The sequence below is a fragment of the Eptatretus burgeri genome, chromosome 6 (genome assembly GCF_056783735.1).
Source record: "Eptatretus burgeri isolate ZD-2024b chromosome 6, Ebu_testis_v1, whole genome shotgun sequence".
In the NCBI taxonomy this organism is placed as follows: domain Eukaryota; kingdom Metazoa; phylum Chordata; class Myxini; order Myxiniformes; family Myxinidae; genus Eptatretus; species Eptatretus burgeri.
Genome location: NC_140966.1, coordinates 18,389,819 through 18,407,224, shown reverse-complemented (window position 1 = coordinate 18,407,224; position 17,406 = coordinate 18,389,819). Strand labels below are relative to the sequence as shown.

Sequence of the window (17,406 nt, the reverse complement as noted above, 5' to 3'; positions counted from 1 at the left end):
TCACAAGCCCCACATATGATCTTCCTATCACTGTTAAAAGACGCACCCAAACCAGATATGGTGTCTCCCTCAAGGAGGTCAACTTGTTGCATCCAGCTTCCATGCAAATATTAGCTGACACAAGATTTGTGTATTTTCACACCATCAAGACGTCCTTTGTCAGAGTCGGTAGCAATTCCTCTGTTGGTAATGATTAACAGCGTCGCCTTTCCAATTGCAGACGTCCATGAAATATCTAACTGCCATGATCATAGGAGGCACTCTAATAAAGTTTAAATTCTGTTCACCGGTCGTGTTCCGTCGGGGGTTTTAGTCGAACACCCATCAACAATCTCTCAGGCCTTGCACCTTCCCATGCCATCAGGATTTTGCAGGAGGGAAAACTATCGAGAAGGATTGACAGACTGAGATCTCTTTCACAATTCTGTGATTGGTGGTGCATTGCTGTTCCTAGTTGGTGGAATGATCCGACTGGTTGATTCCGATAACGAGTGAGACTCCGACACGCCAACTAGTTCCGCGACCCTGGTGTGTCCGGCGGACTAACTTCTTCAAGGGACGAGCGGTTACAAGCCGTGTGAGATGGAGCAATAACAGATCTGTGATGCCCTCCGATGTCCGGGGCCGCACGCGCGCTACACTGGAAAGGCCAGCGTGTACCTTACCCTTCGCCAACAGGCTTGGGTAAACCTCTGAGCCCTGTCCGTGATGGGGACTGGGGCTTTTGAAACAGTGTCCCATGAACGCGGAATTCCCAGGAAGAGCGAGTCACCGGCTCACGTTGATCAAGTCCCTGCCCTTTGTACACACTGCCCATCACGACTACCGATCGGATGGTTTGGTGAGATTCTCGTATTCGCCCCAGCACAGGCAGTCCTCGATACACGTTACATGTTGTTGTTGTCGGCTCGTGTGCCGGTGTGCCGAAAAGATGAGCGAACTTGACTGTCTAGAGGAAATAAATGTCATTGCTTTTGGTGAACTGAGAAAGCTCTTCAACTCCTGTGTGCAGAGGCACAGCCCTTTCTCTCAGGTGGAGGTAAATCCCTTAAGGCCCAGTCACACCTTGACGTTTTAGCCAGCAATGGCAATGCATCAAAATGTATGTAAAACACTGGCTTACGCTGAACTTTTGATGTTTTTTTTGAAGATTCGGACGTCTTCATAATGAGTTGGTCTTATGCAAAACATATTAGTAACGGACACAGAACGTTTCGTTGTCTTATATATAACTTATACCAATACAACGAATGCTTCGCCTGTTGGCGTTCACAACCTATGCCCAACGATAGTCTAACTTATGCATAGCGCGCTGCACGTATCGCCGACGATCACGTGGCGTAGCCTATTAAAAGGCTGCCGCACAATGATTCAAATCATAACCGCCGAGAAATGGAAGTGTCAACATCGCAGTCACACCTTGGCGATCTTGCCAGCGTATACCGACCTCTGAAAAATGCGTCTAAAACGCTGGCGCACGTCGAATACGGTGTGGGTAAGTTTGGTATACGTGAATAGAACGCTAAAGTACGCTATCATACATCGTAGTAAGTGGAGTACGTCTTGTACTTTTAAACATGTTAAACATTTTACGATGTACTTGCCATATGCCTCACACGTTCCGCATGCGATGGGAATAAGTTGTACGCACGATATGCGATCGTTGGCACACGTCGACAAAAGTTACTTGTAAGTTGCTCATAAGTCGAAACACGTCAATGTAATGGTTAGCGTCAGTGTTCCAGACTCCCTGTTTTTTTTTTGTTTTTTTTTCTTCTTCGGTATGATGGTGATGTTGACACTTCGATTTCTCGTGCGGTTATAATATAATATAATTAATAGGCTGCCGCTCAACGATTTAATTCATAACCGCACTAGAAATCGAAGTGTCAACATAACCGTCATACCGAAGAAAAAAAACAAAAAAAACAAAACCAGGGAGTCTGGAACACTGACGCAAACCATTACATTATGTGTTTTGACTTATGAGTAACTTACAAATAACGTGTGTCAACGATTGCGTAACGTGCCTACAACACGTTACTCATAGGTTAGAAATAAGTTTCGGGTACGCTAAACATTACCTCGACGTGTTTCGACTTATGATTAACTTACAATTAACGTGTGTCGACGTGTGTCAACAATCGCATAACCTGTCTGCAACTTATGGCCAGCGTAGCGGAACGTGTGAGTCATACGCTGGCATAAGTCGTAAAATTTCAAGCATGCTAAAATTTGGCCAGCGTAGCGGAACGTGTGAGTCATACGCTGGCATAAGTCGTAAAATTTCAAGCATGGAAAATTTGAGGACAACCGCAAAGTACAACGATGAAAGCCAGCGTACTACGACGTATGGCAGTGTTTTTCAGCGTGCTCTCAATGTCTCCAAAACTTTCCCGTAACGTATTCGACGTGTACCAGCGTTTTAGACAAATTTTTCAAAAATCGGCATAAGCTGGCTAAAACGTCAAGGTGTGACTGGGCCTTTAGGTAAAAATGCTCATACACACAAAATATGGAAACGTGCCCGAATCAACATTGCTTCAAAGGGGTTATGTATGCGAATGCATGCTCAGCATTCTGAGGTGGATTACGTCAATTTGAAAGTTCCGTACTCTGGATATAATTAAATTGTTTGACATTTGTTTTCTTACTATCTAAAATGTTATCGAGATTAAAAGTCAACTCAAAATGATTGTTTCAAAAGTTGAGCCTTTGCCTCGATAGAAAATCTTGTCAGCTCGTCATCTTCCTTTCTACATCTTAAATAGCAAAACGGGGACATCTGTTTAACTTTGGTTGCCCGATTGCAGTTTTGTTGCTCGTTAATTGTGTGCCGAGCGCTAGGCGACCTCGTATCAATTGCCCCCTCTCAGGATTCATCCACCTTTCCTGGGCAACGATTTACTTCATTTGCTGACATTAGGTTGTTTTTGTTGTTATTGCAATTCATTAACAATATGTGGGGGAGAGTGGGAGAAACACACACACACACACACACACACACACACACACACACACACACACACACACACACACACACACACACACACACACACACACACACACACACACACACACACCTGAATTGATGGAAAAATAAAATGGAATGAAAGAAGGCAGTTCGGATATCGGTGAAAAGAAGTGAGAGAAAGGGAATTGAAAATAAAGAAAATGCTCTGGTTCATGAAAATGTAGCTGAAAGTAGTTATGGTGTAAAATAATCATTTATTGGTCAATTCACAGTGCTGGCAAATTAATTCAAAACTAGTTAAGCAGGGCATGGTGCTGCTGTAAATCTCCCAACTTGTGCACCCCAGCAATGCCCATTCAAGTGCGCATTCACATTGGGTAAGCCTTTTCTTTAGTTGGCCAAACTCTACGTATCGAAGGTGCTGAGTTATTTCGATTATGGCCAAGACCCCCAAATGGGAATAGCATATTTTTCGACATGTTCCTCCACATAATATTGTTGTAGAATTCCCGCCCGTCGGCGTGCGAACGACCGCGTCTAACCAGTAGCGGTCGCTTCGCCCCCCGAAAACCGGAAACCGGATATACTGCCATCCTTCCTGATTCCTGATCAAAGGGCGGAGGAGCTCCTTGTGAGCCAACGGCCATCCATATGTCGTGCCCAACTGTGTCTGCGGACGTCCTCCTGCAGTTGGGTTACTTTTTATCAGGAGGTTGGTGGCAGGATTTGCACTCCGGCCACCGTAAAACCCTTCATTCCGCAAAACGCAAAAAAATCTGAAAACCCACTCCGTGGGAGTACCTCCTGCGCAGCTTCCCTTCGCAGGGCAGCTCACCGGATGACGGGATTGGGGCAAAGCCTTCGCGACCCCCATTCTTTGATGATAGGAGGGAAACCACGGGGTAACATCCCTGGGTCAGATTGCAGGAGAGTGTGTCGGAGTGGTGCTGAGGTGTCGTCCACCAGACGGCGGTCTCCTTGGGTTAACCTGAGGCGGTCCCTTCGGGTGGGTGCCTGGAATGTCCTATCCCTAAGAGAGGATGATCACCTGTCTCTGTTATCATCTGAGCTCAAGCGTTTGGACATCGGGATTGCAGCTCTCTCTGAGGTTCGGAGACCGGATTGCGGCGAGTTAATGGTGGGTGGTTACACCTACTATTGGTCTGGTCGCTCTGATGGTTATCATACCCAAGGAGTTGCTGTAGCTGTGTCCAATAAGCTGACCCCAATGATAATTGAGGTAACACCGGTCAACGAGCGTATTATGAGATTAAGGATTCGTCACTCCTTAGGTATCATTTCCCTGGTCTCTGTTTATGCTCCGACTGAGGCGAGTGATCTCACCGTGAAGGATGCATTCTACGCCACACTCGAGTCTGTGGTTGATCAGTGCCGCAGACGAGATACACTTCTAGTCTTGGGGGATTTCAATGCATCGACTGGAACTGATAGGGATGGTTATGAGGTGTGTGTTGGTCCCCATGGGTCAGGAACTATGAACCAGAATAGCACTAAGTTCCTTGACTTTGCAAGAAGTCATGGACTTAGGGTGGCTGGTTCATGGTTTCAGCGCCCACAAGCTCATCGCTGGACTTGGTATTCCAACGCTGGCGGTGTGGCAAAGGAGATTGACCATGTCCTCATTGACGGTCGTTGGAGGATGATCCAGAACTGCAGGGTCTACCGGAGTGCTCAGTTCCTCAATACTGACCACAGGCTTGTTGTAGCAACTCTAAAGCTGCACCTTAAATCCTGGAGAATGGTACCATCCCAGCCTAGGCTGGATGTTGCCAAGCTCAGGGATGAGAGAGTAGCTGAGGAGTTTGCGAACAGGCTGAGTGGACACTTGGGGGGTCCTGAAGAGTTGTGGAGCGCCTTCAAGACCACCGTCCTTGATGTTGCCGGTGGATGCCTTGGAGCTCACCGCAGGGCAAAGAAGAATTTTGTCTCTCAAGGGACACTGGATACCATTGACCAGAGTTGCAGGGCCAGGCTGAATGGCAGAGCTGAGCTGTTCAGGGAGCTGAGGCGTAAAACTGTACGTGCACTGAGGGTGGACAAGGAGGCCTATGTGCGAGGAATCTGTGAGGGGGTAGAGCATCACCTGTGGACAGGTGATTCTCGTCCCGCTTACAGGGGAATTCGTGCATTACGTTCATCCAAGCCCATCCCTCGGAGCACTGCAGTTCGAGCAGAGAGTGGTAAGCTCTTGACAGAGGAGTCTGAAGTGAAGGCCCGCTGGGCCGGTTACTTTGAGCGGTTGTACCAGGCTGATCCCCCAGCTGTCGAGTTGGACGTCAAGGGTGTTACAATTCCTGTTGCTGACCCTCGAATCAACTGTGGTCCACCTTCGCTTGTGGAAACACGGGCTGCGGTGAACCAGTTGAAACGGGGCAAAGCTCCAGGGATCTGTGGCTTCCATGCTGAACTTCTCAAGGCTGGTGGAAATGCTGCACTCGTGTCGTTGCATGCAGTTTTGTGCTCTGCCTGGAACACAGGCATCATCCCAACTGACTGGAAGAGGGGCCTTGTTGTCCCTCTCTGGAAAGGGAAGGGTGATCGCCAAGACTGCAACAACTACCGAGGGGTGACGCTGCTCTCAGTGCCGGGCAAGGTCTTTGCTCGGATAATTCTTGATAGGGTTCGCCACCATCTGCTTGAGCACCAGCGTCCAGAGCAGTCAGGCTTTACACCAAAGAGGTCAACGATTGACCGTATCCTTGCACTTCGTGTCCTCATCGAACGCAGACTAGAGTTTCGGCAGGGGCTGCTTGCAGCCTATGTTGATCTCTGTAAAGCATTCGATTCAGTGAATCGGGATGTCCTCTGGAGGATTCTTGGTCTTCGTGGGGTGCCACCAAAACTGATCGATCTGATGTCTGAACTCTACTCTGGTACTGAGAGTGCTGTGAAGTGTGGTGGTACCATCTCTGACTTATTTCCAGTTGTTACTGGAGTTCGTCAGGGATGTGTACTTGCCCCCACACTTTTCAGCACTTGTATGGACTGGATTTTAGGGAGGATGTCAGAGAGATCAAGTTGCGGTGCATCGTTTGGCAATGTCAAGATCTCGGACCTTGATTTTGCAGATGATGCAGTCATCTTTGCGGAGACTTTAGACATCCTCTTGGGGGCCCTCGAGGTGCTGAATGAGGAGTCGGAGCCGTTGGGATTACGGGTTTCTTGGGTCAAAACTAAGATCCAGGCTTTCGGTGACATCATGGATGCTGCTGTCCTGTCTGTGTCTGTTTGTGGTGAGGATGTTGAGGTCGTGGAGAGATTCACTTACCTTGGCAGTGATATTCATGTCTCTGCTGGCTGCGAGTCAGAGGTCAATAGACATCTGGGTCGGGCCTGGGGAGTCATGGATTCACTGGATCATGGGGTGTGGCGCTGCCGGTACCTGTGCAGGAGGACGAAAGTCCGAGTCTTCAGGTCCTTGGTACTTCCAGTCTTGCTCTATGGGTGCGAGACTTGGACTCTGACCAAGGATCTGAGACGGAGACTTAATTCCTTTGGTACCAGAGCTCTTCGGAGAATCCTTGGCTATCGCTGGTCGGATTTTGTGTCCAACGAGCGGTTGCTGAGAGAGACTCGGATGAGATTTGTTACCTGGATAGTCCGTGAGCGTCAGTTGCGGCTGTATGGACATGTGGCTCGTTTTCCTGACGCTGATCCTGCTCACCAGATTCTCTCAGCGAGGGAGTCTCATGAGTGGAGGAGGCCAGTGGGCCGACCACGTGCCTCATGGTTGCAGCAGGTTGACCATCATCTCAAGGAGATGGGAATGGGCCTGGCATCTGCCTGGGGAATGGCCAGACGGAGGCCCCTGGAGTACTGGCGGAAAGTGGACGCAGCGACGCGCTGTTCTGGCACATGCTCCCATACCTGACCCTGACCTTCCTGATTAGATCCCCTGACTAACTCGTGCTCCCTCGTCATCCCTTATTCTCATGCACGTTCCATTTACTCTACGTAGCTAAGCTACGTCCCCTCTACACATTTCCATGTCTGTGCATGTCTCCAAAAATCCAAAAAAATTCCCATTTCCTAAATCTGAACTAAAATCCCTCTAACGAATCCATTCCACGGGCCCCATGAAGCCGGTCTAACTATCGCTAACCCATCCCCCTAACTAGTAGTTCCTGTGGCCCTAGACAAGGGGGTCTTCCACCCCTTGCCCAGGGAATCCTGTTCACCCGAAGCGAGGCTTGCTTTTTTTCATGCGTACACCAGCACAGCAACTCGCAACCTGCGCTCCTTTCCGTGACGTCATGGCAGCTCTTTGCGCATATCGTCCCTCCTCGGACGGTACCATCCAGCAGGGATTTCCCTTCTGCCGGATTCCAACCTTGCAGCCACGACGTCACCCTGCGCATCAAAAACAAGCCTCGCGTTTCGAGGGGTTCCCCACGTGAACACATGAGCTCTGCTCGTCGGAGCTTCACACACATGCCCTCCTGGAGAACCCATCCAGTCCAAATCCATTATCCAGCCTACCTTCTATCTGTCCGCGGGATCGGCTAATCCACCGCGTGCGTTTACGGACCGGGCTTCCCTCCCGCAGGCGCGCACGTGGCGGCCTCGTGTGTAGCACAGCACGGACCCCGCGTGTGCTGTCGTGCAAACCCGGTACGATCCCCAAAATAGCTACGGCCGCTACTCGGCCTTTGTCCACCGTCAGGCACCGTCGTCGTTGCACTCTTACGCACACATTCTCCCGTGCCACGATGCTCACACACTCCACCATGGCACTCGGACATGCGGTTGCATGTTCGCGCATGCCAACCGCCATCTCCCTCACATACAGCGCTCTCACACACGCGGTCTCTCTCACACACGCTGTTCCTTCCACCCTCGGTCTTTCTCTCACATACTTCGAAACCACACACGCTGTTTCCCTCACACACTCTGTTCCTTCCACACTCGGTGTTTCCTTTACACACGGCGTGCTGGAAGGCACACATTTCGGCACACTCGCTGCCAGGCACGCCATATCACTCACACACACGGTATCCCTCGCACACAGGGAATCGCTTACACACGCCATAACACTCACGCTATGCATGCTTTCCAGCACGCATTTCGGCTCACTCGTACACACACACACACACACCGGGACGACCACGCTGTGGAATTGCGTCACCACAAGGGTTCCCGGGGCATTCATACCCCCCAAGCTTCGTGTGCAACCGTCAACAGCACTCGCCCCATCTACCTCGCAAAGCTCGACCGGACCCACCTGGTCAAGATCCGCTTCAAGGGAGCATAGCGTCTCCCTCCATTCCTGAAGGAGGCTATCCGGCTGCTTGCACCGGGTCACGAGACATTCCCCGAGCTCCCCCTCATCGTCCTCCACTAACTCTGTGTGTGTGTGCTCGTCTTTCACCCCGTCTTTATCGTGTAGTCTCTCCTCTACTTTTTCTATCTCCCGCGTCTCTATACATTTTATTTCCTTGTTCATTATTTCCGTTTCTTCCTGGCTCCATTTTCCTTCCCATTTGAGTCGTTCTTCCTCTCTGAGGCCCCTTAGCTGTTCGTTATCTTTCCGGTGTTTTTCCATCTCTGTGGACTCCAATTTTGCACTCTCCTTGAGTAGGTTAATTTCAAATTCACATAGTTTTTGTTTTCTACCCCACCATCTCTCACGTTCTTCATTCTCCAATCTCATTGTTTCTTTCAATTGGCCGATCTCTTTTTCCTGTTTCATTTGTTCTTCCTTCCCTATCTCCGTAGACTTCAACCTTGCTTTCTTTTTTAATTGTTGTCTTTCTTTTTTAATTTCTTTCACCCCCCCGTCCCTCACGCTCTTCATTCTCCAACCTCATAGTTTCCTCCAATTGGCCGATCTCCTTTTCCTGTCTCATTCCTTGTTCTTTCAGTATTCTTTCTTCCATCTCATTCTTTAGTCTTGCTTTGGCTTCTAATTGTTCGATCTGCACAGTGTGGTTCCTTAACGTTTCATTCTCCGCTCTCGTTCTTTCCTTTCTTAACATCCTCAGTTTGTTTTGTAATTATCTCTCTGCTTTTTCTATCCCGGGAGATACTAATTTGCTCCTCCTCCTTTCTTTTATTCAGTTCGCTCACCTTTTGTAACAAAAACCCACGCAACCGATCTACTTCCGTCGTTTCCCTATGTGGTTCCTCGACTGTGCTGGCTAATTCCTCATTCAGCTCCCAAGTTCGTTCCTGCGCATCGGCCAATTGTTGTGACTCCCCATGAACACGATCCTCCTGAACCTCGCCTGCGCACAGCCGTATCTCGTCCAATTTAATGGACGAATACAATTCTTTTGTATATTTCTCACGACACTTCCACTCCCCCAAGGCATTCGACACTCGTTCATGAAGTTTGCCCATGTATGCGCCGGTGCCCTGCCTCGCCTGCCATGCCCACATGATTTGAAACGGTGGCTGGGAGCACCCGCCTCGTGTCGTGCTGTTCGCTGTGCTATTAATAGCAGCCAGCTCACGCCTCGTGCTGCGCTGAGGTGCGATCGCGCCGCTATTGTGCGACTCCGTTTGCCGGAAAAGTTCGTGCTCAGTGTATGAGGGTGAGCGCCCCCACTGATTATAATTGGTGGTGGGGTTATAAAAAGAACCGTCCCGGGCCATGGATCCCACATCAAAACACATTTCTAATCCACCCTGCCCCTGTTCGCATTGAAATGCCATCTTGCTTCTCGGAATAAATTTTAAAAGCTCGTTATTTCGGGGGGGCGGGGTGGGGGAAACGGAGGGTCGCTCTACACACCCTTGATCCGATTCCCGTTAATTTGGTAAGAGGCGGGATGGATTGGAATCCCACTCCTGACACCATTGTTGTAGAATGCCCGCCCGTCGGCGTGCGAACGACCGCGTCTAACCAATAGCGGTCGCTTCGCCCACCAAACGGACGATCCAGTCGCGGATTTCCGGATCAACGCCGGAAACCAGCCACGGGTGTGTTTTTAACCACACCACAACCTTGTCCGCACTCTACCCGCGCTACAGGGTCCGATCGCCAAATCTTCGATTTACCTAATTATTCGCGCGGGTAGGTTACCGAGAGATTGTACCTCAACGGGACCGCTTGGAAACGAGCCGCTTAAGCAGCTCGCTTCCTTTTGGGATAACCGAGCGGGGTATTATCACGCAGTCCTGTTGGACCCAATCACTTTGCCGGCTATTTAAAAACCAACTATATTCCGAGTGCAAGATGAGGCAGTTCAATGAGGGAATGGACGCAACGAACAGGTTTACATTCACACAAGGACATTTATTATAATAAAGCACGTATGCAATTAAACAAGGCAAAACACGTATGCAATTATTCAAGCAACAAAGGCATGACAAAAGAACTACAACCGTCTACTTATTATGTACAATCACTTGCACTTAACAGCAGTTCCTACTTATGAGATGGGCCCACGGATACACGTACGCACACACACACACCCAAGAAATGGTGACAGAGGCCTTTAATAACGAGCTACAGCTCGGAGGACAGGTGAGCTGAAACCCAGAGCATATCTCGAACCTCTCCACCTCGTGTGGTCTTCAAGTTGTTCGGACCCGGGCTCCAGCGAGAGCGAGCTGGATCCAAATCGCCGTGACCTGCGATCCCTCCCGAACTCCCGTGAATTCTCCTGCACGTCTCAACACGTGCTGGTGAGACGAGGCGCCGATCCTTCCCGTCGTTACGTCGCTTCCCCGAAGAACCACCTCCAAGAAGAGGTCGATGAGTCGCATCAAGCCGGGAACCAAAATGGAGAACAAAGCGCTCCACGAACCAAGAAGAAGAAGCCACCACTCGCAGCTCGAGCCGAGCGACCAGCTCAACTCTCTTCCAAGCAAAGCAGCTCGAAGCAAGAAGCTCTCCCGAGCCAAGCTAAAGCCGAAGCTCACGGAACCATCAAAGCAAAAAGCCTCCAAGAAGCCTCCTCCCGAGCCAGGCCTCAGCCGAAGCTCACTGAGCCAGCCGAAGCAAAAAGCTTCCGAAGGCCTCAACCCTAACCCAAGCCAAACAGGACCCGAAGGTCTCCTGAACGGCTACTCTCTCAACTCCCTTCTCCAACTCTGCCCTTCCAACTCTGCCCTTCCAACTCTGCCCCTGAACAAAAGTAAAAGAACTCCTCTTATCCTTCTCTGCCCCTTCCCCTCGCTTCCGGCGTGACTCATGACTCATGCCCTCGTGATCCATCCCCCCCGCTCAACCACGGGTGGGAGGGAGTTGTTGACATCATGAGTCACGGAACGGCAGGGTTCTTCTTGCTCTTCGCAGAAGAGGGGGAGGGATGTCTCCATTGTTCGTTCCCTAACTATTAAATCGATCCGCAGCACATCTAATCGATTTCTGAACATTTAAACAATGGAAGGTGAGCTATCTAGGGAACAAGCACTTATCGACATAGCTGACTAAAGGAACCTGTATGTTGTGTGCAATCGAATTCCAAATTCGTAACAATATGTACATGTGGCTAAGGAGAAGTTGTCTGATGTGGCCCACACGTGTGGATGGGTCGAGTCTCTTTCGTGTCGTCAGGTTAAGAATGTCTAATCCTGTGACTGCATGTGGAACCAACCGGGAACAAAGTCGGTGTTTGGGGGCATAACAAAAAATAAAATCTTTGTTTACGACCTTTAAATGTGTTAAACCGTTCATTAACCTCCGCCATCGAAGATCGGAGGTTACTGTTTTCACCCCTTTCTGTTTGTTTGTTTGTTTGTTTCTTTGTTTGTGAACCATATTACGGAAAAACTCCTCGACGGATTTCGACGAAACTTGGTGGGGGGATTAGGTATGGTCCAAGGATCATGCCATTAGATTTTGGACTTGGTCCAAAACCAATATGGCCACTATAGCGGCCATTTTGAAAAAATATTTGAATTGTTTTTTTTTTGCATTTCTACATGTTTTAAGTGATTTCCAACCCCACCCCCCTCCCAAAAAAAAAATTGTTAGAGAAAAAAATATTTTTTTGCAACTTTTTTTTCAACAAAATTTAGATTTTTTTTTATTTTTTTTTGCATTTCTTCATGTTATAAGTGATTTCCAACAAAAAAACATGCCAAAATTATAATTGCGGCTGATTTTGGAACTTCAGGTGGATATACCCACGTAAAATCAATTTCTTTCTCAAGGAATCCAGTTATGACGATTGAATTGAGGATGTAAAAGTTATAAGTAAAAGGGAAAGTTGCAAACTATAACTTTGTGAGCACTGTTGACATCAAATTGAATGAATAGGATATCAGGTTCACTTGAGTGACCTAGCAGTATTGGCGGCGGAGGTTTTGCACTCTACCGAGTGCTCCCCCTCTAGTTTAATACTGTATTGTACTTTTTTTTTTAAATAAACTTTTTATCATCATCGTTTGAAATCCTGTTCTTTCATTTTAAGTCACCGACAGAAGCGAATGCGGAAGTTGCAGAAGAAGATCAAGTCGGGCACTCTGGACCTTAAAGAAGACGATCCTTTTGAACTCTTTGTTGCAGCTACCACCGTCCGCTATTGTTACTACAATGAGACCCACAAGATCATGGGGAACACCTTTGGCATGTGTGTTTTACAGGTGAGCTGTGTTGCAGAAATGGTCTGTTCCTTTGAAAAGGTGTTGGTTTTATTATTTTATTATATTTAATTTTTTTTTTCCAAACATTTTCATATTCATCGTCAGTTTCATGTGTTTATTTTTTTTTAATTTCCCTAAATATGCTGCAGATGTAAGTTGTGCAGTCGAGGGCAGGGCAAGATATTTTATGATGAGCTGGTGTGAGGCACCTGAGGAAATTTCTTTATTTTTTCTTTTTTTATGGGTTAAGAGGGATCAAATTGCACCCTAGTCAGCGTTCTGGGAAGTTGGAAGTTTTGCTACATTTTTGGTTTGACTGCTTGATGATAATGCAGGAAGTTGCCTTTTTATGTTTTGTTGATTAATTGCTGAAATATGGAAATGTGTCCCAATGCAGGATTTTGAGGCTGTAACACCAAACTTGCTAGCTCGAACAATCGAAACGGTGGAAGGCGGAGGCATTGTGGTGATCCTTCTGCGCACCATGAATTCACTCAAACAGCTATACACATTGACGATGGTACAGTCTCACAAATCGCTTTTCTTTTTAAATTTGCAATACCATTTATGCATCCTTCTCTTCTGTTATTTGGCGGGGAGGGGGGGGGGGTTCTTATTCCTGTTGATTGCTTTTAAGCAAATTTTGCTTCTTGTACTGGCCATAACAAAGAGGTTTGCTTAATTTCTCACCTATCTCATTGGATTTTGATATTTTTTTAATTAAATTGATGAAATGTACATTTCACTGACCATGAACTCTTGTTGACAAAACAAAGGTGTTGTTCATTTAAATAACTTGCTTTAAATGGGTGTTCTTTATTAGTCCCCTCCTGGTTTCACTGAAGGGAACTATAGCTTTGCTCTCCGCCTGTCCGTCTGTCCGTCCCATCTGTGGTTTTTGTAACTTTATCCATCCTCCCTTTAACATATTCAACTGAAACTTGGTGCATGGTTTATTATGTTGAGTTTCAGGGCGTTTCGTTAATTTTTCAGTTATGCCCTTTTTTGACTTAGAAAATATCACATATTGTGCATGGGTCAGTGTTCATCTGCCCTGACTCCATCCCACTGCTCCCATTGGCTGGACAGCTGGCCTGGCTCCACCCCAATAAAAGCTGACCTGGTCGCCACTGCTTGAAGCAGCAGAGATCAGCAGTCCTCAGGCCTTCGGCCTGGGTATTCGTCCATGGCCAGTGCAATTGGAATGATTCCAGGTATATAACCACAATATATTATGTACGCACTGAAGCCGTACGCTTGTTTTTGCTAATATGAAATCGGCAAACCTTACAAGCAAACAAAACACGGTGGGTTGGAGTTTCTTCTTCTTCATTTTGGTTCCGGTATTGGCTCGAAGGTGCGTTTAATGCAAAAAAAATTTTATCTCACAAACATTCATTAAGACCGGTGGCGGACATGTATTGCAAAGCAATTCTGGCTCTTGTTTTTACATTTTTTTCTCCTTGCTAGTTTCTTGTTTATGTATATTTGTGTTCAGCTGATCAATTTTTCCAACTGCAGAAAACTTTTCATGTCACCATTAATTTTCCTCTGCTTTCAAAGGATGTACATGCACGTTTTCGCACTGAAAGCCACCAAGATGTTGCTGGGCGCTTTAATGAAAGGTGAGTAGTCTGAACTGCAGTGCATCAAACAAGTGTTATCACATTTTATGCAAATCTTTCCTTGTGGATTTGTTTCATGTTTAACATATAATGCCTTCATCGATTATGGGAATCGATTTCCTTCCAGATTCATCCTTTCCCTTGCCTCATGCAAAATGTGCTTGGTCATCGACGATCAGCTCAATATCTTGCCACTCTGCAGCCAAACACTCTCCATCACACCTGTACCACCGAAAGTCGAGGTAGGTGAAGTAGGTGGAATGCTGCAGGCAAACAAAAAATCATTGGACTTCTGCCATGTCTAGTCATGGTCGAACAAGCAGATTTAAACTTTTTACATTGCAGCAAAGAAACATCTTCGTTGATGTTGCATGAATGAAATTGATCAAGCACTGCAAAATCAAAATGTGTTTGAACACACCATGATAGTCATGATAGTTATCAGTCTCTGTGTTAATTTATCTATAATTGCATCTTTTCAGATATAATTATTTATAATTTATCTATAACATAAATACCTGAATAAAATGACATAAGTACGAATTGATTCAGCGGCACATTGCCATCAGCTCAGTGAATCACTTATTAAATACTAGCAAATACCACCTGTCGCTTCGTTGACAGGAACACTGAACCAGGGTGGGGGGAGGGGGGGAGAGAAAAAGAGTGAGGAGAGAAAGAGGGAAGTGGAGGAGGGAAGAGTGGGGAAGTGGAGGGGGGAAGAGTGAGGACGTGGAAAGGGGGGGAGGGAGGAGAGAAAGAGAGCGCTGGGGTGAAGAGAGAGGTGGAGGAGGGAGGGGTGAAGAGGAGAAGGAGGGAGGGGGAGAGAGGAGGAGGTGGTGGGGTTGGGGAGTGAGGAGAGAGGGAGGGGGAGGGAGAGTGAGGTGGGGGAGGGAGAGTGAGGTGGGGGAGCGAGGAAAATCGGCAAATATTACCGCTCTGCATAAAAAGGTGCAAAAACAGATCCCTTCAACTTCAGACCAATCAGCCTTCTCCCAATCATAAGCAAGGTTATGGAATTCATCATCGTTTCAGACATTAATCTTTCCTCTTTGACAATGGCTTGATTTCCGATCATCAATTTGGATTCAGACCCGGTCACTCGACCCTGGATATGCTGCTTCTGCTCTCTCAACAATGGATGGAGATCCTCAATGCCAGACGTGGAATCAGAACCATCTCGCGAGACATACCGCGTGCCTTTGATATGGTCTGGCGCCCTGCCCTGCTCACCAAACTCTCTTGCTATGGTATCGAAGGACATCTCCACTCATGGCTCGCAGACTTCCTCTCCTGTCACAGCCAACGTGTGGCCCTTAATTGAGTTCTCTCATTCCCTCTTCATGTCCAGGCTGGAGTTCCTCAAGGCAGTGATCTGAGCCCTGTTCTTTTTCTGGTTTTCATCAATGATCTCTCTGACTCTCTCGAAAATCCTCCTTATCTCTTTGCTGATGACTGCACCCTCTGCCGTACCATCTGTCATCCCTCAGACCGGCAAGCCACAGCTTCTTCGCTCTCCGCAGATCTGGATAAAATCACAAGTTGGTCCACGTGGAAGACATGTGGTCACAAGACACGTGGAACATGGCTTTCAATCCTGACAAATCTCACACTCTCACTTTGTGTCTCTGAAAGGACTGTCTGGAAATCCCCACACCCCTCATCTACTTTCTCAACAATCCTCTTGAAGAAGTGCTTTCATTCAAGCTTCTGGGTCTCGCTATCTGCCATGATCTTTCCTGTGAAAGCCACATATCCAACCTCGCCTCCAAAGCCATTCGCCGACTGGGAATCCTCCGTCGTGCAAAGTCCTTCCTTTGCACACCTGAGCTCCTGACCACATACAAAGCTTTCGTCCGCAGCTTGATGGAGTAGCCTCTGGGCTGGTGCTCCTGCCTCTCACCTTTCTCGGCTTCACGCTGTGGAAACCAAGGCATTTAGGATCATTGGTATCTCCCGCGATGAGGCTGAGTCTTTGGGTCTCTCACTCTCTCACCACAGGCATGCTGGTGGTCTTTCTTTCTTCTACCGTCTCCTCTCTGGCCTTGCCCCCCCCACCCCAGCTCTGTGTGAGATATGAACCCCCCTATATTTCTGCAGTCTGTTCAAGGTCTGCCAGCAACTCCCTTCTGGTAAAACCACCATAATCAAGAATCGCTGCTCACCTTCACTCTTTCATTCCTCCTTTTTCCCAACTTTGGAACAAACTCCCACACTCTCTTCAATCCCACCCTTTCCTCCAGGTCTTCAAAACAGCTTTTCACCACCATCTCTTATTTTCCCCCATCCAAAACCACAATCCTTTCTACCACCGATAATATCCATCCCAAACCCACCTCCTTCAAATTCCCTGCTTTCCTGCCTGAAAGTCCCTGTCGTGTCCATCTTGTTTACCCTGTGTGTACCCTGCCCCATCCCTCTCCCTTCCACAGATCTTCTCACGTCTCTGTTCCAGATTGTCTTTGTCCTTCCCTCCCCCTCCCAACTTGACGCCTGCTCTCCTTGGTGTTTGGTTTGTTAGCTCTTATATATACGAGCCTCACCAATGTATACAAAAAATATATATCAGGCTTGCTTATAAGACTCGTTATTTCTTTAAATTATCAGATTTCAATCCAGATTCTGTCACTTATTTAGTTTGGATGATATCCGATCCTCAAAGACGATATCCGATCCGGACGATATCCAATCCTATTTTGGATTATGTTTTTTAATGAGTCCGCGAGAGTCGATCGTGAAAAATCGAATCGCATAATGCACTAAATCGCTCCAAGCTCCTAATTTGAATACTATAGTACTTACAAAAGCGATGTATACAGCGATTCGTAGCTTTGATGAACAGGCATTCGATAATATGAGTGAGGAAAGTGAAGAAAAATAAAAAAAAAACAACTATCGTAAAGGAATTGTTGCGACCTGTTTCAAATCAAGGCTTAGTTGAGCATGCCAAAAAACATGGTGGCTTCGGACCCCAGCGAGGTAACCCAGGATACGCCTTAAGACCCCACAGAGCAATGTTGCCGAGGATGGTGGCTGATAAAGGTTATAATTAAATAAGTCCGTTAATTATCTTCAAAAGGGGTGTTTTAATTAACCCAAAACCCAATTGTCACTCTTGCACTTCTTTGGCGTTTCCTTGGTATGCATGCAAAGTTTCAGGCTGCCGGGTTTCATGGTTTTGGAGTGAGAGACACCCTGACACAAACGCACACTCACATACACTCACACACACATTTATTGGTATAGATTGGT

The 17,406-nt window shown here is 47.4% G+C and overlaps 1 protein-coding gene across 4 annotated transcripts in view; it reads left to right on the top strand.

Annotated features, from left to right (window-relative positions):
• Nucleotides 1-17,406, top strand: part of NAT10 (N-acetyltransferase 10) — a 208,476-nt gene that overhangs the window by 10,871 nt on the left and 180,199 nt on the right. For all 4 annotated transcript variants that reach the window (XM_085884185.1, XM_085884186.1, XM_085884187.1 and 1 more), the window contains exons 4-7: nucleotides 12,358-12,529; nucleotides 12,927-13,049; nucleotides 14,093-14,154; nucleotides 14,282-14,396. In XM_085884185.1, the coding sequence (XP_085740311.1) occupies nucleotides 12,358-12,529; nucleotides 12,927-13,049; nucleotides 14,093-14,154; nucleotides 14,282-14,396 (472 nt within the window). The remainder of the gene's footprint in view (nucleotides 1-12,357; nucleotides 12,530-12,926; nucleotides 13,050-14,092; nucleotides 14,155-14,281; nucleotides 14,397-17,406) is intronic.